General features: G+C 38.0%; 1 protein-coding gene across 1 annotated transcript; it reads right to left on the reverse strand.

The window, feature by feature from the left end:
* Positions 1-7,466: 7,466 nt before the first annotated feature.
* Positions 7,467-7,892, reverse strand: LOC139145587 (uncharacterized). The gene has a single exon (XM_070716838.1). The coding sequence runs from the start codon at positions 7,890-7,892 to the stop codon at positions 7,467-7,469; it is 426 nt and encodes a 141-aa protein (XP_070572939.1).
* Between the last annotated feature and the right edge of the window lie 18,677 nt (positions 7,893-26,569).

A 26,569-nucleotide genomic window follows, 5' to 3' on the forward strand; every position in this document is an offset into this window, starting at 1 on the left:
GTATGAGAAAGTTTCACTAAACAGAACTTGAATTTCAAAAGGCCAAGAATCTAAAGGAAGCCTTAAAGGAAAACTGAAGATATTGAAAAGACTTATGCTACCTTTGCTAGTTTGTTGACACCAAGGAGAAATGCAACAAGCCAAAGTCGATGTTCCTGGTGATTGGAAAATGCAAGCAGTAAAGGTAGGAATGAAATAATTATATGAACTTAATCATTCAATGAATTTACGTGTAATAAACAACATTCGACTCATGTATAGAATGTTGTCTGAGAAGCAATAAAATGAGACATATTTCTATCTTCATACTAAATCTATTGTTTGAGAAATTAATGAATACTTCTTTCTTATTCGCGAAAGCTAAAATAAGTCAACTCTAATGTCAGGTTCTTTACTTACAAAACTCATATGTAACGTTTTTATAATTAATATACTACATTCAAATGAAATGATACCATAAACTGTAATGCATATATATATTTATCATAGTTTTGAAAACTATAGCTTAAACATATAATTACAGTTAACAATGAATTTTCCGGTGTCAGGCTTTAGTTACAACAGTTACGCCAAGTATTTTCCAACATCTTCTTCATTCAGACATAGCAGTGTATTTTTGCATATTAACATCTTTATAAATATTACTGTAATATAAATTGAATGCCTGAAATGCGACGTAAATTCGGTAATTTTAATCAAATTAAATACGGCTAGTTTTCAATCGTGTTCGAACCACAAACCTACGGCATCAGTCGCCTAGCAGAGAGGCCACAGAGAGAAACCGCTCGGCTAAATCCCCACTCTTAACAAGAGTGATTCAATAGCCGGCTAAAAATTGAAATCAAAAGTACCTACTTCACCATAAAAATTTGCTCAATCAAAACGTCTCAACTACATGCAATCTGTAACTTTAATTATCAGATTTCAATATGTTATCTGTTTCAATGAACATTTATTCAAACATAAATATATTAATTGTATTATTAACAACTGACATTAAATGTCTCGCATAAGGGATATCAATATAAGGTGTTTACTTTAGAAAAACATTCCTCTATAATCTATCATAACACTTAGAGAAATATTTTTCAGTGATAAAAGAAGCTAAGCATCACAATCATTTCAAGAGGTGTAGTTTAATAAAAATAAGAATAAAACCTATACAAAACTGTAAAACTTCAATCAATGTGATAATGCCATCATGTTTCATTATTTTTTACATATCTGTAGATACCCAATCTGACACAATAATCCGGTTAATGTTCACCTGAATGAAGATGTGTATCAGCAGCATCTCAAAAGTAACCCAGATCAGTCAGCTCGGCAACAAATGGAGACTGCATGGAAGGACAGCAAACCCGCTTTGAAGAGAAGAGCTCGTGAGGTAGTAAACGATTGTGCAAATTGTCAGAAAGTAAGGAAACTGTTTATCATGAATTTGTGAGGGTGTCGAAATATCAAGTATGAAACCTAATTCCCTGCAAGTCTCAGTGGATATTCCAAGACTTGCAAATCTCTACAGACTTGAGGGAATTTGCCAATCTAAAAGTCTGAGTGATGCATTAGAACCAATCCTGATAACAGATAGCATGAGAGAGCGGGCGGCCAGAGATGGAATTCCTCTGAAGTTGACATCTACTTATGACCAATCTAAGTTTGATGAACTTGAACTGTTCTTTCTCAAAAGTAAGTCTATAAAACAATCATGTCAATTTTAGAGTTTCTTGCAACGATGGAACATGTTGCCTGTGTCAGGATATGGTCATTTCTATGGGAAAAAACAGTGCACCATTTCTTGCAAACTTATTTTTGTATTAATATGAAGCTGAGTTCATGCAAGTATCATAGTTCTTAGTCTCGAATAGCTTCAAAATGTTCTAACAACATTTATAGATACGTAGATGATCTGATAACTTTAGAAATCCTGGCTTTTCTAATTTCCGCCATTACATCTATCCAGATGAATTAGAAACAAAAGAAGCAATAGACAGTTTGAGATCAGCGTAATACCTTGGTCTGTTTTGTTTTAATGACAACACTACGCTGCATAAGGAAGGGGATGATTTTAACCCCTTTGAGTGCTGCAATTATTCCTCCAAAGCTTCAGTTGAACATCTTATCATTTATTTTCTGCAATTTTATCATTTCATCGGCTACAGTTTTTCCTGAAAATTTTGGCTATCATTTTTGAAAATTTTTTTTTTAAAGGCGACAAAAGTTGACTTTGGCGGTCAAAGGGTTGATTTTGAAATTATTAACTTTCCCTATTTAACAAGTAATACGAATATTTCATCAGGTCCTGCTTATGTTGAATCCATTTCGCAACTCTTTAGATACTGTAGCGCTTATGATTCATATGGAAATTTGAAGTGGAACATAGCTTTCTTGCGTGAAAGCAAGTGAGATAAGAATTTACACGAAGTGGGTCGGCCAGATCACTTAATATAATAAGTTCTATGGTAGATATGGAGATCTTATATCAGAATGTGACAAATATGTTTGTCAGATGATGAGAGCTAGTGTTCCTGGATTTGACTCTCGACAGTAATTTTGCAACTAGCTGAATTACCGTAAAACACTTTGTCACTTTAATTCAATCTTGACTGGTGTAGCATGTTAGGAGAGTACACATACACTTTCCGGACACCTGGTAACACCACTTGACTAATAGTTCTAGATTGCACTATTGGTTTTGTCATTTGTTTTTGTTGTTGTTGTTTTCTTGTTGTTTCTTGGATCTATTAATTTACTTGCCTTAAATGATAACGATTGCTCGAATTTATTTAATGTCACATTGCAAAGATTTAAAAATTAACAACATGTCACCAATATCAGGTTATATTGCTTTCACTGGTTCTATATTAACATCAACGTTTACCTTTCATAGGAGACGGTGGCGGAATTCGACCTGTAGAAGTGTGTGATGGAAACATAAAGGAAGAGGATGTCAGAGATATGCAGGTAAATTTTCATTGTGGTAAACATACGGAAATCACTGCTTTATGCCTTGTTAAGTTGCATGTAATATAATTTTACTATAACCTAAACAGGATTCGAACCCCACCACACTCACGGCAACATCGCCTAGCTGCTAGGCCTCACACAAACCAGTCGGCTACCGTTTCCAACCCAAAAGAGTTGGTCACAGCAACCGACTTAGATGTTACAATCCTGTGCGCAACCGCAGCAAACACAGTGTTCATGAAGCAAACGACATACAGACACAGTACAAACACACAAATAGTAATCGGAAAATCACGAAGCTTTTTACTGAGCTATCAGATAAAAATTAGCAGAATCTGCATTCTACCAAATAGAAGGACAGCAACATCATGTGTTAATTGCAGTTACTGTGACTATGGGATTCTTAATATTACCAAAGTGTAAATTTACATTATTTTGTAATTAGTATATACTGGCAATATATCAAATTATGGCTATACATTTTAGTCTTCTGATATAGGTGGCATGTACACTAGGGATGCTACGTTTAAATGAATCAGATAGGGATCAACACAATATACGTTTTCTAGGTTGGAGTCCTTTCGCTGCAGGGATGACTTTAATCTACAGACAATTAAATGGCAATGCTTTTACTGAGGTGTCTCTCGATGATAATGAGTACGGAGCTTATTGCTGGATTGCTGAATATCCTCTTTATATCTTGAAGGCTTATATATAAAGATACGTTAGCCATATCAGTAACTTGCTTTTAGCCCTTCATGGCTATACAATCTAGATTAAATTTCTACTGGATAATATTTAGCTGTTATTAGCCGTTTTAGCTGGCTATAAGCTAGCTACAACTCAATCGGTGGTGACTTCTGAGAAGGAGGTGACCATTCAGTTATTCAAGCTACTAGCTGATTTCACCAGCTATTAGTCGTTTTTAGCCGACTATTAGCCGTTTTAGCTAGCATTAGATGTGTCAGCTTCTGCATTTGGCTGACTATTCAGGCATTTGATTTACTAACCGCTAGGAGCCATTTTTAGCTAGCTGTTAGCAAGTGGTGATGTCTGAGAAAGGCTGGTTAGTTAGCTATTAAAGCTATCAGCTGCCTGCCAGCTAAGCAGCGGACAAGTCTTGAAACAAAGTTACGGATTGTTACTTATTTGTTCATAGAATTGGTCACATAAATGAATTAAATAAATGTTGCAGAAACTAAAGAGGCACTTTTGAGTTCTTTAGCGGAATAGTTTTCATTCATGCAGGTGTTATTTTCAACTAACCATGGCACACGGCTTTTCCTTATGGTATGATCAAGTTGAAACTTTCGATTTCTATAACCAAGAAAATAATATAAAGACACATGGTTCGCTGAACAGTAGAATAGTTATTAATATATTCATTTACTACCAGTATTTGCACTGCAGTGCCATTTCTTTATGTTGATAAGTATTTACCAATTTTGACCCAGAACTATTTCCGTTTGGAATATATCATTTCAAAACGTACGACAGTGAAAATTGCTTGTGCTTATCGCAGTATTAGGACCATTTTTGTTATCGGGAAGAGCAGCTTGTCGTCAGCAAAGCATAAACATTGAACAACGGGCGAAGTCGGCGAAGCGTACAGCCTGCCAGGCCCAAGTACAACTTCTTTCTAAGTTAGGCGAAGCTGTAAGTGTAAAGCCCAGATCGCCAGTGTTTTAACTGAAGCTGAAGTTTACTAACATGCAGCAGGTGTCCCACTGACCACCGTGGCTCAACTCAGCGGCCATAAAAAACATCAGCAGCCTGCACAGAACGCGGTAGTTCCGAGCGACCAACAAAAATAAGTGAGCGATCTTCTCACTAGCAGTCAATCAAAATATAAGCCAGATTAACGACAGATATCAACTCCCTTTCAGCAGAAGTTTTTAAGCCACATCCTGCCATAACTTTCCAACAAGCAAGTCCTGTCGTGGTTATCTTTGCAAATGCAACAATTACCGATGAGAAATTTAATTTCAAAAAAAATAAAGACAAAACATAATGTGTTTTGCATAATAGAATTGATAAGTCAGCTAATAGCCAGTTAACATTGGGTAATATTTACTGAAAACGGCTATTACCTTGAATAGATGAAAAGCGACGATTTTAGTATCAAAGTAGAATGGCTGAATACTTGCTAAACATTATCGTTTTCATCATGAGGTCCAAAACATAAGAGCTGAATAGCTGCTAATTACCTAAAAATTGGCAATTTCGGCAATCCAGCAATCCCGCACCTTTATGGGTCACACAGTATATGCAGAATGCTGCCACCGCCGTACTGGGTTGGAGATTGTATTGAGTCGATTTTGCAAGCATCAACTCCTCTGGCTTCACAAGTCTCTCGCCTTCATGTATCTGTTTTTTGTGGTAGGAACAAGCATTTGCAAACAGTATTAATATTAGTCACGTACTTCGAATGGGTTCACGATCATGATTTGTCGCATATGAAGTCGATGTCTCAGTGTTTCTCGCTGGTGAATTTGGATTCCCTTGTTTCTCGACAAATCACTTGAACGTCTCATTGGTAGCATTTTGGCGTTGTTTAAGCTCTATTTTCGAGCGAAATTTGACATTCAAACAATATTAGTTTTTGTCGTCTATTCAGTAAAAAACTTGCAACATGGCTGCTAGGTGATAGTCGGAGTACTTCTCCTTAAAGTATTTAAAGGGATCTACGTATAAACGTAAGGTTTGTAAATTCTCATTTTTACGAATTTTAACAATTGCCATGAGATGCCTACCTGCTAAAATGTCAATATTTAAAACCCATTGATACAGGACAGCTTGAGCCTTTTCATCAGTACGCTAAAGATGGTGATGTTATGGCAATACAAATACTTCTGGAAAATGGGGAAGATGTGAATACGCTGTCTAAGGTAAATAATATAAAACAAAGTCTTTATGAAATATTCGATTATAGATCAAAATGAGTATCAAAAATCCATTTTCTTGTGATATTATCAGATCTAGTTGATACAATAACATCCTTCCTTGTTTATGAAACTTCCTATTCTCCAGACAAATATAGAGTATATTGGTACTATTGTGACAGTAAAAATATGAATTGCAAAAACGCTTTAGTATTTGGTGATAAGCCCGTTTGTAAGTGCAAAATAAATTACATGGCAAGCGTGTAAATCCAGCAAATAAACGTGCTTCTTCATCTTTAATTTTTATCTTCAAGGACAGATATACTGCTCTCTATTTTGCATCACATGGAAAACATTTGGATATAGTAAAATTATTGTTGCAACATGGAACACAAAAGCTACATGAAGAAAATAGCGTAAGTTGATACATTCATATCCACTTATATATATACAATATATATATATATAAATATATATATATATATATATATATATATATAATATATATAATATATATATATATATATATATATATATATATATATATATATATTACTGCAACCTACTGGTTGATGCCTTGTCCTTTGCTGTTCCTCAGACGGTGGCGGGCCTTCTAAGTTTACTGATTCCGCCTACCCTACCCTAGAATAACAACTCCATGGTGTAGCTGCTACTCACCTTGCTGGTGCAACCAAGGTCATCCGTCTGTCGCTATTCAGACGAACAGTTCACTTGTGATGCATTTAAGATGCTTTCTGCATCATTTAATGCCTATGAAATACTGTAACAACTCACTACGGAAAACTATACTACCGTAGATAATGCAAACTAAGACGAACCGTAAAACTTTTGTGTTTTGGTTCGCCGACCCTCTGGCCTCGTTCAGTCCTAGACCCAGACTGATCTGAAGAGTGAATGTCAATAAGCTGCGCCCTCTACGGCAGACTATACAAACAAACTCTATGCTTTTCAGACAGCACCATATGGTGGCCAAAGGTAAACAGGAAAAAAGAGTAAATTTGCGTCTACATCTGGCCCTAATTGTCAATTATTTCCAATGTTACAATTTTCTCGTATAAATACACAATAGTGCCAAATGATTACCATATCTTGTAAAATGAATGTTTTGAGGCAGCATGCAAATGCACCACATATGTCTGTTGCTTCGGAACAATAATTCTATGCCTTTAAAATGTATCTCTTAATATTTAAGCACAGAATAGAAAATTAAAAATTTTACTGAAATCTTATAAGTGATTCAGATGAAACTTTGATTAAACACAACAACAATATTCAACTGTAACTGTTCACAGATAACGCCACTATACTTATCCCGATCAACTACTTAACCGGCTTCCAATACAAACAGAGTTTATTGATGGGTCATTCCAATATGGCTGATTTTGTTTCACTTTCATGCATTGTACTAGTCCTTTACTGTCTGGCATAATCTCTACTACTCTTCCAATGGCCATGAACATCTTGGCAAGCTGTCATCTACCTTGAGTACAATATCACCGATAGCAAGGTTTTGTTTTGACTTTAACCATTATTGTCATTCCTGCAACATAGGTAGGAAGTCCTTCGTCAAGCGCTTCCAGAACAAGTCAGCCATAGGTTTTACTTGTCTCCATCTCCTCCTTGAATATGTCTCTTTTTATCCGTCTGACAGAGTGATAAACTGAGGCCTTTCATTGTCAGTAACTTGTTAGGCGTGAGTACCTCCAGATGGCTAACATTATCTGATGGTGTGCCGATAGGTCTGCTGTTGATGATGTATTCAACGTCACAAAGAAGTGTCTCCAAACCTTCATAGTCTAGTACTTGCTCCTTTGCAATTGCTTTCAACAGCTGCCTCCCTGTGCGTATTTGGTGTTTCCGCACACCACCAAAGTGTAATCCTGCTGGTGAATTAAAATTCCCATCAATACCCTTTCTCAACAGGAAGCCATGGATCTTGACCTGATTCCAATTTTCTATTTCATTCTCCAACTCTCGTTGGAGTCCAACCGGATTGGTAATATTGTCGGATCGTATCTCCCTCATGTTGCCTCTCCTGGCTCTGAATCTCCGCATGGCATTAATATGAGTTTGTATCTAGACTGCTTACCTTTTCAAGGTGTACAACATGAATGGTTAAGCAAGTGAAAATTACACCGTATCTTTTAACCATGTAGCGTCCTCTCTTTACTTCGATAGGCCCAAAATAGTCAACACCTACACTTGTAAATGGTGGCACATTTGGTGTCCCATGATCCATTGAAAAATTGCCATTTTCTGATTTCCTGGGTAAGATTTCACACGACGACACGGAATACACTTACTGATGAGCTTTCTGGCCGCTGAATTTGCGTTTACAATCCAAAAATGTTCTCGTAACCTAGAAAGTACACTGTTTCTTCACATACGTCCCCATGGATTTCACATACGATAAGCTTCACCAAGTGCGTCCCCTTTGCTATAATCAATGGATGCTTCACCTCTTCCTGTAATGCTGCTCTATTGAGTCTTCCACCTACCCACAACAGACTTTCATTGCCAATTACTGGGTCTAATGTGCGGATGGAGATGGTATGTTTACTCTGCTTTCTTGAACTTTACTCTTGTCAATGAGGAAATTTTCCTCTTGAAAAACATCCCGCTGATTAAAGCCAATGATTGTCATTTCTGCGTTTTGCAGGTCCATGACTCTGAGATATTTAGACTACTTTTACAGACTTATCAAATCTTCTTCTTTTTACTTTTGCTTCTGTCAATCAGCATCTGTTTGATCCGCAGAATATATATATATATTTTTTTAAATCTTTATTTCCTATTTGCGGCATTCAACAACGCTGAAATAATATCACTATAACTATATCAATCAAATGAGAATGAATACAACAGTCTCTGTCAGTACAAGCCAAAGCCTCAATAGGAATATGAACTTCAGATAACAGTCGATCACAAAACACTTCAGAGTTCCAAGTTGACAAGATGACGCTTTGTTCCAACAAGGCGTATGTGCTTCAGTTTGTGACGAACTACTGAGCCTAGGTAGCAAATCGGTCTTCAATGTGAACATTACAGGAAAGTGATCGGAAGAAATGAAATCATAGTTTACCTTTACAGAATCAACGATGTCATCAGATGAAGATGATCAAATGATATGATCAAGCCAACTTCGAGCAAAACATGAATCACCTAAATATGTAAAAGTGTCAGGATGCAGGCGTTCAATGTCTGAAAAGATGAAGTTGTTATCTTGCACAAAAATTATCTAAAAGTACAAATTCATGCTGATTTTGTTTCGGATCTGCATTAAAATCACCGGAAATAAGACAGTGGCAAGTACCTAATTCATTAATTGTAACTTGTAACAATCCAAAATCCGCTGATATTCATCACAATCGGAATTCGCAGTTGGTAGATACACATTAAAAATTACGACATCAGGCTTATCTGACATCTCAATGCGAATACCGATAACACGACTTTCACCGTCAAAAACGATAGGTGAGATACCGTTGAGATTTTTTCGCCAAAGAATACCAACGCCCCATAGGGTCTACCTGTGAGAACACCATGCGAGCTATCAAAGGCACTCACACCTATTGAGGTAAACTCATTATGCAACGAACTAAGAACTGGTAACTTTTCCTTGTCAAGCCAATGTTCTTGAACTAATAAAATATCACAAGAATTAAGCAAAGCGTCAAGGGAACCAAGAGAGGAATTTAGACCTCTTACATTGTAGCTGGCAAGGTTAATGACGTCCATTATCAGTTATTGATATTAACTACTCGTGGAGAACTTTTCTTCGACTTTGCAATCTGCTCAGACTTCGTCAAATAATAAAGTTTCACAAAAACTCCAGTAGGCTACAGTTCAGGACAAAGGACACTGTCGATACAGCTGTCATTTACGTCAATTCTGAACGATGAATATGTGTCATAGCGAGTTTTTAATTTGACCCCATCTTGAAATGTTGAAGGACCGCACTTGTCGTTAATGAATGTCTCAACCTGATCAATACTTGTATCTGGCGTTAGGCGGCTTACAAAGACACTTCGCAATCTTGGCTGTTTCTCTGCAATGGTAAAGTGATGTGTTGCATTACCCAATCCTTGAACAATTTGCTTAGGTTTCCGGGGATGCTGAACACTAGAGATTGCCTTCTTAATCTTTTTAACTACAAATGACCATGTGTGATCAATGCTTGAATCAGGGATTGACACATCTTGAACAGAGTTATCACTCTTAGAAAGGCCTGTATGCACAGCGTTTGGAACCTCTCTTGATGACACAGTCGGTGAATTTCTTGACACGTTTCAACGGATATCTGCGGAATTATATTGATTAACGACAACAGCTGCATTACTATTGGAGGGTTTTTCACAGGCTGAATCCATGATTACCTCTTTGGTTTCAAGCTTGGCACTGACTGAATCCAGTTTTTTGCGCATATGATGAACCATTTTCAACAAACTGATATAGTCTACATAATCAATGTCAATCGGAGGAAGACGATGCAGCTCTTGAGCAACAAACCGTTTCAGAGTATGAACAGATAAATCCGCTACACAATCGATGACATTGCAAATTGTAAGGGTAGTTTTACGACGGGATGGACCACGATCGCCAGCCATTTCAAAAACAATACTCTTAGCCTCGTCGACTTCGGACTTTGTGTAGAAGTCTTTTATAACTTTTTCCATCGAAGCACGTGTATACCCGAGCTCAGTTTATTTACGACAAAGCAAGCTAATTCACAGATGACTGGATCATTTTTAGTAGCTACTGCTGTACTGGATATTCCATCAATGTTATCAGAACTACTGCAACTCGTACTTGTCCCAAACCTTTTCTTGTTACACTTGGGGGACAGCATTAAGTCTCCCTGACACAAGGATACTCAGTGTGATATTGTGGAACAGTCTTCACAGCGAAGAGACATTTCAACATCGCTTACATAACTGACCTCTGTAACAGTAGTTTTCCGACTTCAGCAATGTCAGCAGGTTAGACTCTGATGGCAAGCAAACTTGAGGTCAGAATCAACGGATTTCTTCGTTGATATTGTCAATAGACGTTTTTACACAGATACTCACGATTCTTGGCACATTCATAAAGGCGTTGCTTTACAGGACAGGCGCAACACTTGACAGAAAGCAGAATCTTCAGGGAAAAAACGAGAGCACATTCAGCTCCGTCTTCACTCGAGTGTGCACCTGCTATCCATATGCCACTGCTTTCTTCAAGACACACCAACTTGAATAGTGAACGATCAACTTGTACAAGGTCTCACTGGATCGGACACACCCACAAAATAACATTGACTGTTGTTTGACCTCTGATCTCTGGATCATTATATGGCAATCCCATCAAGTCTTAATACATAGTGATCAATTCCCCGGTTGCCAAGCCACACCTCATCTGAATTCCAAAGGAACTTAGGTCCATTGAGCTACCGCTCATTTTTGAAGAATTTGTCAACTGACTGTCCCCTTGAGCACTCGTCAGCTGGATTCTGGTTGGATTCAACATAATGCCGCTGGCTTTGCGTGAATCCCTCTCCAATCAAGGTTACCCTGTTCGCATTATAGTTGTGAAATCTTGCTGTTTCATTGCTGATGTAGCGTAGAAAGTCATGCTGTCCGTCAAACTTGAATATTTAGCTCCTCCTTCAAGCTCTTGTTCACCCGAACTGCCAGTGTTAGTAAAGGGAAGCAACTCCACACATCGTTCATATATTAGTGATTTGCGTTAATGTATAGTAGTGTGTATTTTTTTTGTTTCACTGTCTTGTGTATAGAACCGATTAGGCACGGCGAAACACAGCTGTAATATGCATGTCAGTACAGACTGTACTCCAGAGTGGAGAGACTGCGTACGACACTGTGATCCTTTAATGCTATGTTTCGAAAGTTTGCCAGACTTTCTTCATCAGTCGCCTCAAATTCATCTTCAGTGAATAAAATGTGTGGTATATTGGAAGATTGTATGTGTTCCTATATTGTCCCACTGGAAGTATGTTCTTTGTATTCTGGAAGCTAAGATGTCTAATTTTGTTCAGTTGTGTTCAAGGTCGTGTTCTTATTGTTTTACCAGATTGAGAAATAGATAGATATTTGTGGTCGTCAACATGTTTAATGTTGTGCTTTCAAAATGTTGTATTTTTTCTTTTTTATAAGTTGTCAGTTGTAAACTTTGTTTGAAATCATTGGTTGACGAGTTATTTTTGATGCTTCCTTATTATGTAATCATTAGTGTATACAATGTCATTCCGCTGCCTTTATCTGACGGTTTGATTGGTATCTCACCGTTTTCAGATAGTGTTCTTCATGACATGCCTTCGACATGAGATGTCTTCTATTCTGTGTTTTGGAAGGGGATATTGAGATGAATTCGAGACTGCTTTGTGTATCGATGTTCATTTGGTTTGCGCTCGTGTAATGCGACATATTGTTGATGTTATGTGCACTATTTTGTTCTCTGTTTCTGTGCCGGCTTTTACTGTTACCGCCCGTATTTATTTTGTAATTTTATGTGTGATTTTAGTGTACATTTTTTATGTTGAGGCATTGCACAGTGTTGATACCGTAACTCTCCCCTTTGAGTTTGTGTTGGCCTTTAAAAAGGCTGTTTGGTATTGTGATCCTTGTTTGGCCCTGGTATATATCCAGTTATGTACGTTGTTCACAACGTTTACTGTTGCTGGAATGTTGTGTGGTTTGTTGTCGATTCATTGTACGGTAGGTAGTAAAGGGAAAGCAACTCCACATATCGTTCATATTGGGGTTGTTTGCGTTCTATGTATGATATTGTGTACAATATAAGTGTATATCTGTTTGGCTGTTTTGTGTAAATTGTTGCTTATTGTTGCTTACCAGCAGCCGATTCCAATCGAGGGACTAAGATTGCTTTATTGGCGCTACCGTGTTCTGTTACAGTGAGCAGATATGTAACAGAGCCTAACCTAACTCGCTAGCATCTCCGAAATGATGAAGGAAGATGGGTGGTTACAGGTTTTTCAAAATCATCTGGCTTCATACATCGCTCTACAAAGTAGTTATCTTTCAACTTCGGTAAATCTTTTCTCCACTTCTACGAACGTTTCTTGAGCTGAGCAGAAATTTCTTCATCCCAGCCTAACTTCTGTTTACACATGTCCTGAAGTATGATCTGTGCCGGCAGTACTGCTTGAGCTGCCATCCCCAAGGGATCAAACACTGAACTCACTATTAACAAAATTCCTCTTCCTGTTGCTGGTTGTCTTTCACACTGATATTGAATCCAAATCTGTCAGATTCTATGCACTGCATACCAAGTGCTCTCTCAATGGGTAAGCGATGTTGGTCCAAGTCTAAATCTTTAATCTCCTTTGCCCTTTCTTTCTCTTGAATAGACACCAATATTGATCTTTTGTTACTAACCCGTTTCATTAGTCAGAAACCTCCTTGTCCACACAGTGCGCAAACGTCCTTTGAAAAAGGCCTTCCGGCTTCATCCGTCTGTAATGACTTTAACATATCTTCTGCGAAGAAGTCTTTTAGAATGATACTAATGATGTTTGCAGTATAATGATCTCTACAGTCTTCAGCTGTTCTTTTTAGAACGTAGTTTGCACAACTTGGGGAGGATGTTGCACCAAAAAATGTGCACTTCCTCCAGAGGTTGATGTACATCTCCTTCTGGCCACCACAAAAAGGGCTGAAAGTCTCGACTAGCCTCAGGTACAATCACTTGAGAAAACATAGATTCTATGTCAGCCATAAGTGCTACTGGCGAATGACAAAAGCGTGTGAGAACTCCTACTGTAGACGCAAAATTTCGCTAGATTCTTGTTGTATTTTGGTCACCATCTGGTGCTGTCTGAAAAGCACAGAGTTTGTTTGTATAGTCTGCCGTAGAGGGCGCAGCACATTGACATTCTCTTGAGAACATTCTGGATCTAGGACTGAACGAGGCTAGAGGGTCGGCTGACCAAAACACAGTTGTTTTACGGTTTGGTCTTAGTTTGCTTTATCTACGGTAGTATAGTTTTCTGTAGTGAGTTGTTACAGTTTTTCATAGGCATTAAATGATGCAGAAATCATCTTCAAATGCATTATTGCAGAGGTTGTCTGGTTTACACCCCGAAATTGTACGGTTGGTTCACAATTTGGTTCTATGAATGTACGAATAGGTGAGGCCACGATTTCGCCATCCACTGTTGTACGTGACCTCGGTGTAATGCTTGACTCGTTCGGTCTCATGGACGAGCATATTCGCTATGTTTGTAGGGTGGCATCTCATTCACTTTGGCGGATAAGTAAAATTAGAAAATTGTTAGACCAGCCCAGTGCTGAAAAATTGGTTCACGCTTTTGTCACATCGAAGTTAGATTATTGTAACAGTCTACTTTTTGGCCTACCTGCATATAAATTGAGCAAGCTTCAACACATTCAGAACTCTGCTGCTCGTTTGGTAACTGGACGGAAGATGGGCCATTACATTGATATGACATCTATACTCAAGGAGTTACATTGGCTCCCAGTAGAGGAACGAATCCGTTTTAAAATTCTTTGTTTGGTTTTCAAAATTGTCCATCAAGATGAATTCGTTCCAAATTACTTATCAGAACTAGTAACAATTGATATCCCAGTACATAATACCAGAAGGAGTGTCGGTGTAAGATTGAATCCCTTTTCTGTCAAAGATCACGGGAAACAACTTTCTAGAACATATGGTGACAGAGCTTTTAGCGTGTATGCCCCTAAACTGTGGAATAGTTTGCCACCCGAACTTAGGATGATAAAGAAATTCGCTCTTTTTAAGAAGTCTCTTAAAACCATTATTTTTCGTCAATGCTACTGTTGACTTGGATATAATTTTTACCTGCATGTTTTATAGTTTATTTATTTTTTATCATTTTTAGTGAAATTTTTTAAAATATCCCTTTTGCTGTTTTTTGGTGGGATCCTTTAGTCTAGTTTTTACCTTGCTTGATTTTATCGATTGTTTTTAATTACACTCTTTCCTCTGTGAGTTATTTTGTATTTTCTGCGTTTATTTTAGTTCTTCCAGTAATTTTCTGTAATGTACAGACCACTGAGACAAGGTGTGTAGTGGTCTTTAAACAATAAATTATTATTATTATATTATTATAACGTGAACTATGTGTCTGAATAGAGACAGACAGATGACCTTGTTGGAACCTGCAAGGTGAGTAGCAGCTACACCGTGGAGTTGTTTATTTAATACTAGGCTAGATGGAATCAGTAAACTTGGAAGGCCCGCCTCCCTCTGAGGAACTGCAAAGGACAAGGTAGGAACCAGTAGGTTGCAGTAATACCTACGAATGAGTTACTGCGATCTGGTCCTTGTGTCAGTTCTCTATTCAAATATGTTCCTTTGAACTCTGCGCCACAATCAAAAACAACTCCAATCTTCTTTTTCTGGGGTGGTATACCCCATGATGTGGCATGTACCAATTCAATCCTTCCTCACATTGCAACTAAAGGTCTGGTACTTTTTGGCATAGCCTTTGTTCAGAACATCTTCCATGGAAGTCTTGTAGTCTGTGTGATAGTTTTGATCCTCAGAAAATTTCCGCTTAAGATGTGTTATGTGTTGCTCTACTACCGATCTCTTATCTGGCATCTTTTCATCAGAATGTCGAAAGGTTAGGGGCACCTGATAGTGATCATCTTCATACTTTGTGTCAGTCACCATCGTATCCATGAACTTGCGATCTTCCACTGACCTTTCACGCTTATCATCAATTCTTCTTTCACTAAACTCTTGATTGAAGAAGTTTGCCAACTGCTGTTCAATTGGTGGTTCCATTTGATCCTATCAATTACTGCTTGAACTGCTTTGTCTCCGGCCCCTTTAAGGGGTCCATTTACAGCTCATCCTAGTAAGGTTCTGACAGCATACGGTCCTTCATCCTTGCTGTTTATACCTTCCCACGGGTCAAATGCCCTCGGTATGTTGTTTGCAATTAACAATCCTATGTCAGCATCAATACCTGGCAAAAGTACATCACTCAAATAAGGCCACTGTGCTATGTCTTTCTGTGTCACTATATCACGTTTCCAAAACGGGCATTTCATCCTGGGTATAAGTGGTTGGCAATTCTTTCCATCCAGATCTGTTACTTCAAGGCCTTTCACCATATAACTGTTGACTAGTTAAGTTTCTGTCATGGTATGGAAATTCAACTTGCTTTCTCTCCCTCCAATGTTCAACTACCGTCTGACTTTGTCAGTACAGAAAACTGCATCACTGCCATTATCAAGGAATGCATATGTTTGCACAGACACACCTGTGGATTTACAGTTCACCACTACTGGCATAATTATCGGAACACCACTGAATTCCTTGGCTGTGACATTCTGGCACACTACATCGACATATCCAACTTTGGTTTCACCACTACCTCTTTCATCATTGTTTGCTGATGTACCGTGTTCAGTCTTTCTCTATGCAACACTGTAGGGTGTGTTCGCTAACACATATCAGAGATCATCTTACTATTGCAATCTTTTAACAGATGATTAGTTTTTTTAAACATCCATAGCAAAACCCTTTAGACCGCAGGAACTGTAATGTCTCTTTAAAGGTATGGAAATCGATCCAAGAGTGGCACGTGTAAAACAGAGTGTATCTTTGCGTCAGAGGCGGAATAAACTATGAGTGTATCTATTTATCAAGGAATTCTTAATCCTAACTGCTATGTGTGTACACACATAGAGCCAGTCGACGTTAGGGACACAAAAAATAATGCGAGGTACAAACAGGCAGTGGTTTTGAACAAAATCACTGTACCCGGTACTTCGCCAATGTCCGTAACTCCATACATGAAAGTATTCGTAGCTTGACGCACTTTAAACATAGCTCGTAACAAGGGACAGTGGAAAGCCCATGGAACTACGTGTACACTATGAAGGCCACTCATGTAGTTAGTGCACAGCGGATATTTTTCCGATCAACAACTTTTACGGATGGTGGACTGACCTTTCCTACCGTAATTGTTATCTCCCTCAATTCAACACAAAATTTTCGTATGGACTGTTGATGCGGTGTTTACAGTTGTTACGTGGTTGTAAATCCTAGTCGTGTTTACAACTGCTGCGTAAAGAGCCTATGCATAAACTTTGCACACATTTACGAGCACAGGATATTTTTACCGTTTGTAATCGAAAAACCGTCCGTATACGCGTATGACGGTGACGAAACCAACACAAGGAATCTGGTATACATTATTACCGAAGTATTTTGACAAAAAATTACCCAAATGCCGAACGATGATTGTACAGAACTTTGAAGATTTCTGGACTAAACGACCCTAAGCCGACTGGATCTCAGTCAACTGTGCCGAGCTCGACGTCTACTCTATCAGTGCCAGCTCAAACTTTCGCTTCAGACAACTTTAACCCACAAACTGGGAATATACTAAATTTACCTTGAAAAAATTCTAACTGTGTAGAGTATTGGAAAAATCTTACCGGGACCATGGAGCAAATTAAAAATCAACAAACCCCAACAGAAACAGTGGAATGATCATTAGTGTGCAAGGTCGCTGTATTATATGTCAGGGTAAAAAAATTCTGGCTTTGCAGTTTCTGGACGGTACAAAAGGCGGAACAGAATTAGACAAGATTATGACCAATGTGTTACCACCGATGGTACATAATGTACTGTTGATAGCAGCTAGTTCGGTGTCCAGTGAGAACACGATTCCCAATTTCCCACGGCTTATGATTCTAGCTGCCTCCTATCAAAATTTTTCAATACAAAGACATGGTATTAATAATTTTGCCAGATTGTAAGTACCCGCTGTCTTCTCGCCAAATAGCTGCGATCAAGATCATTATGACGGAAGCAATTGACCACCGAACACCTGCTTGCTGTTCTTATACACAATGTGTAAAAATTGATTATTCCTGCTGAGAAATACGACAGCAAATATTGCAATGTGAATTTCTTACTATCTTCCTCGCAATGATTTAACATCTTTTTCTATTTTATTACGGTCACTGGACAATTCTGACGATGTTTAAAAACAAAGAATCGGTTCAAACTCATCGTGGAAACGCATCGCAAAGACATTCCCAAAATTTTCATCATATGAAAGAGTACCGTAATCCCCTTGCAAAGATGTCGGAAATGTATAAAGGGTTGTTCATCTTGAAAAATCCCGAACTGCAGCGTCAAAATACAAAATGATTTTTCTTCTGAACAACTTCCCTATAACTTTACAAGCACACTCTTGTCATCACATGACGGTTGTAACTGTACGTGTGCTGCCACCAATGGAGAATCAAACGATTTCAAATCAAAAGTAAGAAAAAGTAAAGAAAAAATATCCATACCAAAGCAATGTAAAACAGAGTAATTTTGATAGGGTCAGTTTATTGTATAAATAAAAAATCTCCAGGCCACTCGGAAAAGCGTAATCACTGTAATTAGACTTCTTTTCCTAGCCTTCGCTACACTCGCAACACTTAAATACGTAGCGAGGGGTTAGTCAATAAAAAGTTTGCACCTCGGATCTTGCAGTGTATAGTTTGAATACTACACTCACACGGTAGGGTAAAAATGGGAACTCAGATCGTTATATACTGCTTCCGCCAAACGAGTCCGCTTAGCTAAAAACGGTTAAAATGACCATGCATTATTATTATCGCTAGTCTCTGTAAATTTTACTGACTATTCGTTAGCAGTTGTCGAATTTCTTGAGTTTGTCAAAAAACTATTTCAGTGAATGACCTAAGTTTCAAGACACCTGAGTGCGAACGCAATATTGATATCGGGATAGCAAAATCAGTTACAGACAATCGAGGAAGAACATTAGAGTCTATTATTTAATCTGCGATTCAAATGAATCCTATTTTACTATAAAAGTAAAAAAGGTAATTTTGTGCCCTGCTTGGGAAAGAAAAGTTGATTAAGATTTCAAAAAAAAACGTCAGATAATATCAGAGCAATTTAGTCAAAAACAAGCTCAGAAAAACGCATATAGAAGAACGACATCATGGCGATCTTCAGACCTTTCATCGTGTTTCAGTCTGAACAGTCAATATTTGATGCTATAATCTATGTCAAGTGTTCTTTTTGGTCAAATCCCACAGAGATGAATCAATCCCGATTATAGTTTCATTGCCCCGACCCGACAGGAAATAGTGCAGCTCATGGGCACTTGTATAATCGTGGCATGAACGTATCCAATGGCCGTCCATGCATGGGCCGTTGACCGTGCATTACAAGCAAACAACGATTTGGACGTCACGAGAGCATTTTTTCGCAGTCTGTGAGCGGTTGAGTGATTTGGGTAGGCTGCATAGATCGGAATCGAGTTGATTTTGGCCGAAAACAGTTACAAAAGTAGTGTTTCGTGCTCCGTCCAAATTGGATCCGCATGTTGCCGGTTTTGTCCATGGCAATCAGCAGAGCTGTTGTGGGAGGCCATATAACGCTGGGAACAAACAGCATCGTACGCAGGACTAGGCCACAACTTACTCCTGAAAGAGATCTATCGTAAAATATCGTACTGCAGGTCAACATACACATCACCCTTTCATAGGCGTACAGGTACACAGAACAACAAACAAACAGGAAGAGGCAATCTGAAGCAGTCCGTCTGTGTCTGAACTCGTCTGACACTCGTGTTCAGTAACCGTTGGTCAAGTATTTTGCTCAGTAGTAATAATCGTTTATTAATTGTTGACATCGTAATCAAACGATTTACACAACAAATGCTTGATCGTTTTCACCTTTCCGAGTGCCCTAATGATTGGCAGCTGTTTGAATGCTTTCATCTATTGTTTGTTGGACGCTTCCAACTCAGCACCGAAGCAGTTTTGGCATCAAAAATCAACTTAAAATGGAAAAAACTGAGAGAATTTCGCCAACAAGGTGATGCCACAAGTATTTACAAAATGTCATATGTTTGAACAGTGCTTTAATTTACACTTTGGTTGTTAAAAAACCAGATTTTTGGGAGCATTCGTTGACGCTGTTACCATGTGCCGCTCATGTTGGATTATGAATGCCAGGGAGATAAGGGGTATATATATGCTCACCCTGCTTTTAAAAGGTTTGGTCATCAATTCCTTACAACTGTTCAAGTTGTGTGTAGTTTCTTCACAAAATGTACAAGCCACAGATGTCTTGGTTTCTCTTTTTACAGCGAAACGTGTACCTTTAGGTCCTGGGCTTGACTTCTTTTCACGCTTTGAGATTAAGCTCCTTTCCTTTTTCTGTGCACTATTTAAATTCTAAAATATCACATTTGACATTACTTCAAACCGCTTCTTTTCTCACTCACATCTTATACGCCTTATCACATGATTGCAATTCATTTTTCACTAGCTCTATATTTCTTGTGTTTTCAGTCAAATCTTTCAATTCATCCTTCCAGTCACCTGACCACAGGCAGCTGACCTGGAATCTTTTAACATTCTTTTTTCTTCACCCCGTGTCTTATCAGTTTGTACCGATTCATACATGGAAGCTTCTGCTCCGTGTTCACTATCTACAGTGTTGCTGTCCTCCAACACTCCTTCTCCACCTTTAACACTCATCGTGGCTATATGGTGCTATGATATATGCTCAAATATATTGCCACTGTTTCAATATTACCAGAGGCATAAACGCGGATGACCTTGAATATTAATCAGTTCTGGTTTACGCGGTAGTTTCACTGGTCCGGATACACTGCTAGACTTGTGTTTCCGTTGCCGTGTAGTGCCGCAGTATGAGCTAGATACTGTCTGTAAACTGCCAAAAACTTTCCAAATCTGACGATGAAATATTTCTCTCCGAATTTCTGTATGCCCTACAAGACGTTGTCCTCCTACATGCAGTAGCTCACTGTTAAGTAGCCTTCCGCTCGTTCAACAAGTGTTCAAATACAGCATAGAAATGTCTCTCATTAATCGACCTTGGTGTAGAGAGTCTCTTTTCTGTAACACAAAAGTTTTACTGTATTACTGCAACCTACTAGTTCCTACCTTGTCATTTGCAGTTCCTAAGTTGAAGTCGGGCCTTATAAGTTTACCGATTCCGTCTAGCCTAGCCTTGAATAAACAACTCCACGGTGTAGCTGTTACTCACTTGCTAGTTCAACAAGGTCATCTGTCTGTCTCTATTCAGACACACAGTTCACGTTGTGATGCATTTAAAGATGCTTTCTGCATCATTTAATGCATGTAAAAACTACCAAATCAATATGGAAAACTATACTACAGCAGAAAACGCCAAACCAAGACGAAACCGTAAAACTTTGTGTTTTGGTTTGCCAACCCGCTTGCTTCGTTCAGCCATTGATCGAGAATTATCTGAAGAGTGAATATGAATGAGCTGCGCCCTCTACGGCAGACTATACAAATAAATCTAAACTTTTAGACATATGGTGGCATCACAGGTGGTGGCCAAAATGAAACAAGAAACAAGAGTAATTTGGCGTCTAATATATATATATATATATATATATATATATATATATATATATATATATACACATAAATATGTCAACTTGGGAAATTAAGATACTCAATACTCAACGCAAAGCATTATAAAAAATCACAAATTAATTCAAATTAATTCAAGTACAAAGTAATGTGTTACTTAAGTCTTATGCATACTACAATCTTCACCCAGAAGTGAAAGGATATTTAGCTGTACACTCTCATGTCCATGGTTGAGAAGCAGCAGTTTTTTCTTGGTGGTATTAAATTTAACAAGTCTGTATGCCCAATGGAACGTAACTATCAAGTCAAAGGTGTCGTTTGCAAGGCCCATGTATCATAGGGAGTCAACAAAGGGGTTGACGTCGTCCTCTCTGATAAACTTCAATACGCGCTTTGCTAACTGCTTGAATCGTTAAGTCACAGCAAATACAGGAGTAGTACAGAGCTGCCAGAGTCTATTTGCAACTTGACATCTCATGGTCGATTATTGACAAAGCATCGAGTTACCTTAGCATAGGCATGTAAAAGTATACGCTGTTGAACAAACTCCCTGAATTTGTTTCCAAATGTAGCCTCAAAAAGAAAATATTATACCAAATTTTAACACCACTTACAAACACAATGCTACGTTTCAACCATAAAAATTAGAGTGTTCAGTATATATATATATATATATATATATATATATATATATATATATATATATATATATATATATATATATATATATATATATATATATATTATATATATATATATATCGAAGTATACAGATGTTCTCGTTGGAAATAACATTGCTCGATGATAACGCAGAGCGTTATAAATAGTAACAAAAAATTACTTCAAATACAAAGTAATGATGTTTTTACTTAAGTTCCATGCATTCTGGAATCATTAGACAGCTAAAGTGAAAGTAGTCTTAGCTCCACACTCTAGTATTGAAACTTTAATAACAAATATCATTACTTTGTACTTGAAGTAATGTTGTTTTATATTATATACACACACATATATATAAATATTATATATATATATATATATATATATATATATATATATATATATATATATATATATATATATATATATATATATATATATATATATATATATATATATATATATATATATATGTCTCACAATTACCTTGCGATCTCCATGCAGACTACGATGTTACACTGGGCCGTAGACAACTACCATCAACATGTAGCTGAAACACTTATTAAGGCGGGAATGCAAATTGATGAAAAGGTTACTGGTCTTGAAGAGGTATGTTCTATTTATGTGTTTTAGGAAAACGTAGCTGAAAACATAATCATATTTTGTCTTGAATGACAACTGTTGTTGTTTGTAAATTAGAGTTGATTTTTCATACGCATCAATCGAATCGATATTTTTATTTCTTTGTGTGTCATGTTTTTTATTGCTGATATGTCTTATGTCTATTACATAGAAACGGTTTGCTGGTTCCCGAACCCTTCATTTAATGGCCTTAAAAGAAGATCCAAAATATGTTAAACTGTGTATTGAACTTGGAGCCAATGTCAACATTATGGATGACGTAAGGTTTTCCTTCTATATTAAATTTGTCCATAGAGCTGTTTATTCTTTATTCTGAAACATTGAATCATACCAGGCATATCTGCAATCACTCATCTATGGAAATCCGGTTACGACCTGCTTCAAAAACTGCGACATATGGTGGCTACGCACCAGTTATGGTGTAGGATTTTATCCTGACGTAATACAAGAAAAGTCGCTGTCACCGGTAAAACAATTTGACAGTTGAAGTAAAGGATGTGATGTTTGTCTATGACTCTGTTATGTCGATCGATTAATTGTTCATTTACTTACGTGAAAAACTTCATAAAGAAGGAGGCTAGCTGCGAGAAACTCCTCTATAAAATAGTCCTCTTAATTGGGTACACGGCTGGCTGCTATTTATTTACGATGAATATACTAAAGCGCCATGTGTTTTATATACGATCAATATACTAAAGAGGTCTGTGTATATAGCGGCTGGCCTCGTATTCTAGATCTTGTTCAGACTTGTCTTTAACGCTACGACTCAGGTTCAAAGTTCAATTATAGTGTTTTTTTAATTTCAGATTTCAAACCCCTTACACGTGATCTTTCTTTTGGCGTAAAGTATTTGCTCTCATCGTACTGCAAATTCAAGAAATATTACTAAAATGAAGATCTATCCACCTTACCGTTTGTCGTTATTTTACTTTTGTCTTCACAGTCTCATTACCGACACTATATTTTTATTAACATGCAGAGATTATGTATATTCTTGCCAGTATATGGTGCGAATGTGCTATATTATACTCAATGCTGGGCATTCTGTACTCGGCCAGTAGATTACAGACAAATAGAAAGGTCCAATGTTTTTGTCCAATGGTCGTCGTTGATATGGCCTTTTCATATTAAAATGAGCTTCACAGGTATAAGATATTTGTAGACTTTGTTTGTGGTTGATAAATGCACGAGATTATGCGAAAAGTACGACAAGATAGCATCGTGCTGCCAGTAGCGTAGCAACCATTCTTACTTTGTGAGCCCTCAGGGCAGAAACACTGCTTCACGCGAATCAAAACATAACACACCAGCAGTTTCATAAACGCGTCCTTCCATTACCAACTTTTAAAAGACGATGTGACTGACTGTTAACCACTGATGAGTAAAACCAGACAGTATCGATAACAGACTTTCAAATTTTGTTCAAACACACTCATTGTATATTCAGAAAAATGTGAGAGGAAATTTTAAAATGGTAAAACTCATCTCAACAAAGCTGAAACCTTTCCTTTTTTGCCAGCACGCCATTCCACTCAGCGCCCCACGACAACAACAACACGAACTTGCCGAACATACTTTCGAATAAACATTGGCGAAATTAGAGAAAATACCGAAGAGTGCGTGGTCGGCACTCTTCGGAAAGGAGAGGCGAGAGCTAACTCAGGCGAGGCGTACACGGAAGGCTAATGTTACCGCTTCAAACTTGGACAATATCAGTGGCCAGTCTTCTCTTTATTTGTCCGTGGTGCGATGCATTAGCAAACGTGTCAAGCAGACCTAAGCAGGCGCTCGCGCTCAGTACCAAGCAAGGACAACAAAAGTGAACCAGAAAAGGACAGCAACGTGCGCAAAGGTCGATTTGCATGAAAAAGTCTACCTTGGCTCGTACTGTAACAACAATTAAGAACGTAAAGAAGAGTGTGATTTTGCCAGGATGTCTCAGCCGCTAATGGAGTTGTGCCCAATTCAACAACAATTAAAGTATTCGATAAAGCTCTGTTGTGTCAACTTGAAAATTATCCACACACTTTGCAGACTCCATCAGAAGAGTACCACCAGGAAATAACCAGTCTTTTTAGCTGTTTATGTATTCACATAAATTAGTGTAATGGCAAGTTAGCCTTTGATGCTGACCTATCAAGTTGCTTGGAGGGGAAGTTTATGGCAGTGCTAACTTGCCCTCCTTATTTGGTATTAGCTGATAAAAACAGTGTGTTTCCAGGTCTATTACGCTCTTTTATACACATGCCAGTTCCTTTTCATGATGGGGAGACTTGGATACCATCCAAGGATTTGATAATGTAGCGGTTTTGTCCCGTAGTTATCCCAGATTCAACAAACGACCCTGGTACTTATTTAAATTGTTTTGCCCGCTTTTGTGGGGAATATTTACTGTAGGGATATTGGCCGCCGATCATTCCAAGTGACACTGACGAAACTCACAGTTCTCGATCAACAAAAACATTTGCTTATTACGTTTAGACTCACGGTACTGAGCAGCACGTCGCATCCACAGAGACGCGTTATCTTTCGAATGTAGCCATGCCATGCGCTACATGAATTATGATGAGTGTTGGTACTATGAGTACCAATTGTCGAACATTATGACTTGATCTTTTGCAACATTTGTTTTGCGTGTTCGCTTGTTCATAATAACATATTAATTATTAATAACTATTTATATTTCCATCTTATCGTAAAGATAGTATTTTCAAGATAAAGTGCATTGCCGCTGTTTTTATATAAAACACCAAGGGTGGACACAAATCGCACACCTGAGAGAAAACTGCTCAGTACGTCAATCAAATTCAAACGGCAACTGTCATTGGACAGCTGGTGCATGGTTCATCGGAACGCGTACGGTCTGTACGTTACCGTGTACGACTCGCGCTCCAACCTTAGTAAAAATCACTGAAATATGAAAAAAATGACCAAAAAGATATTCCACACTTCACATATTGTTAGACAGGCACTAGGTTTAATTAGTTGTACGCATACGTCTTACTTTAATGCCATGAAACAGTCGAAAACTGTTCGAGATCCATACTTCCGGGTTGAAACTCTGGGACGTCGTTTGCAATGTTTATATTTGCACATACTTACGTCATAGGAAAGCGGACACTTCATAGCCAATCAGTACTCGAGAAATATATAGTGACGTCGCGATGTGTAATTTGCATACAGAGCAGTTTTCCCTTCGTTCAAGCGGCGAAATTACACTCCGTTTCAAATGACAGACGCACTACTTGGTAAAAATACTGGGAAAATGTTTTATTTGACGTAAGAAATAGCCATAACTATTGGTTTTGTTGGCATATAAGTCGTTACAATCTAGATTTTCCCAAACCGTCTAGTTCGGTGTCCACCCTCTGATTTTCTTATGAGTGAGAGGGTGTGTACAACTATTCATAGTACCCACATTCGCCAAAGGTTGCAGCGTGTGCTCGGTAAATAACGTCCCTGTGGTCGCATCCCTGTTTAGGCCATAACAGGTAGTAATGAGATTTTAACCCCAGAATCAAAACAAAGTTATACCAATAAATTCAACTATGAAGCAAACTGTTACTTAAAACTTTGTAACAAACATGTCCATGTTAACAAATTCCGCACAAATAAATCCTTGTACATGCACAGTGACTAGTGTACTGAAAAGAACAAGAACAAGGACGACCCTGTCATTGCAGAAATTTTATCTTCCGTTCCTGGCTTTTCTGTCCATCAACAGCCACGATCTAATCGCCGAGGCGGAGGAGTTGCACTTCTTTTACGGTCAAGCTTGACAGTAACTGACAAAAAAATACATGCCTTTAATTACTTTGAATCGCTTTATATTTGTCAACGATCTGGTTGTACATGCTTACGTCTGATCATACTCTATCGTCCACCGAAATCCAAGAAAAACTTGAATTCAAAGAATGATTTCCTATCAGAATTTTCAACTCTACTGGAAATCGTCGTTCCATTACCTGGACACTTATTGAT

This window comes from Ptychodera flava, chromosome 1 (genome assembly GCF_041260155.1).
Source record: "Ptychodera flava strain L36383 chromosome 1, AS_Pfla_20210202, whole genome shotgun sequence".
NCBI lineage: Eukaryota > Metazoa > Hemichordata > Enteropneusta > Ptychoderidae > Ptychodera > Ptychodera flava.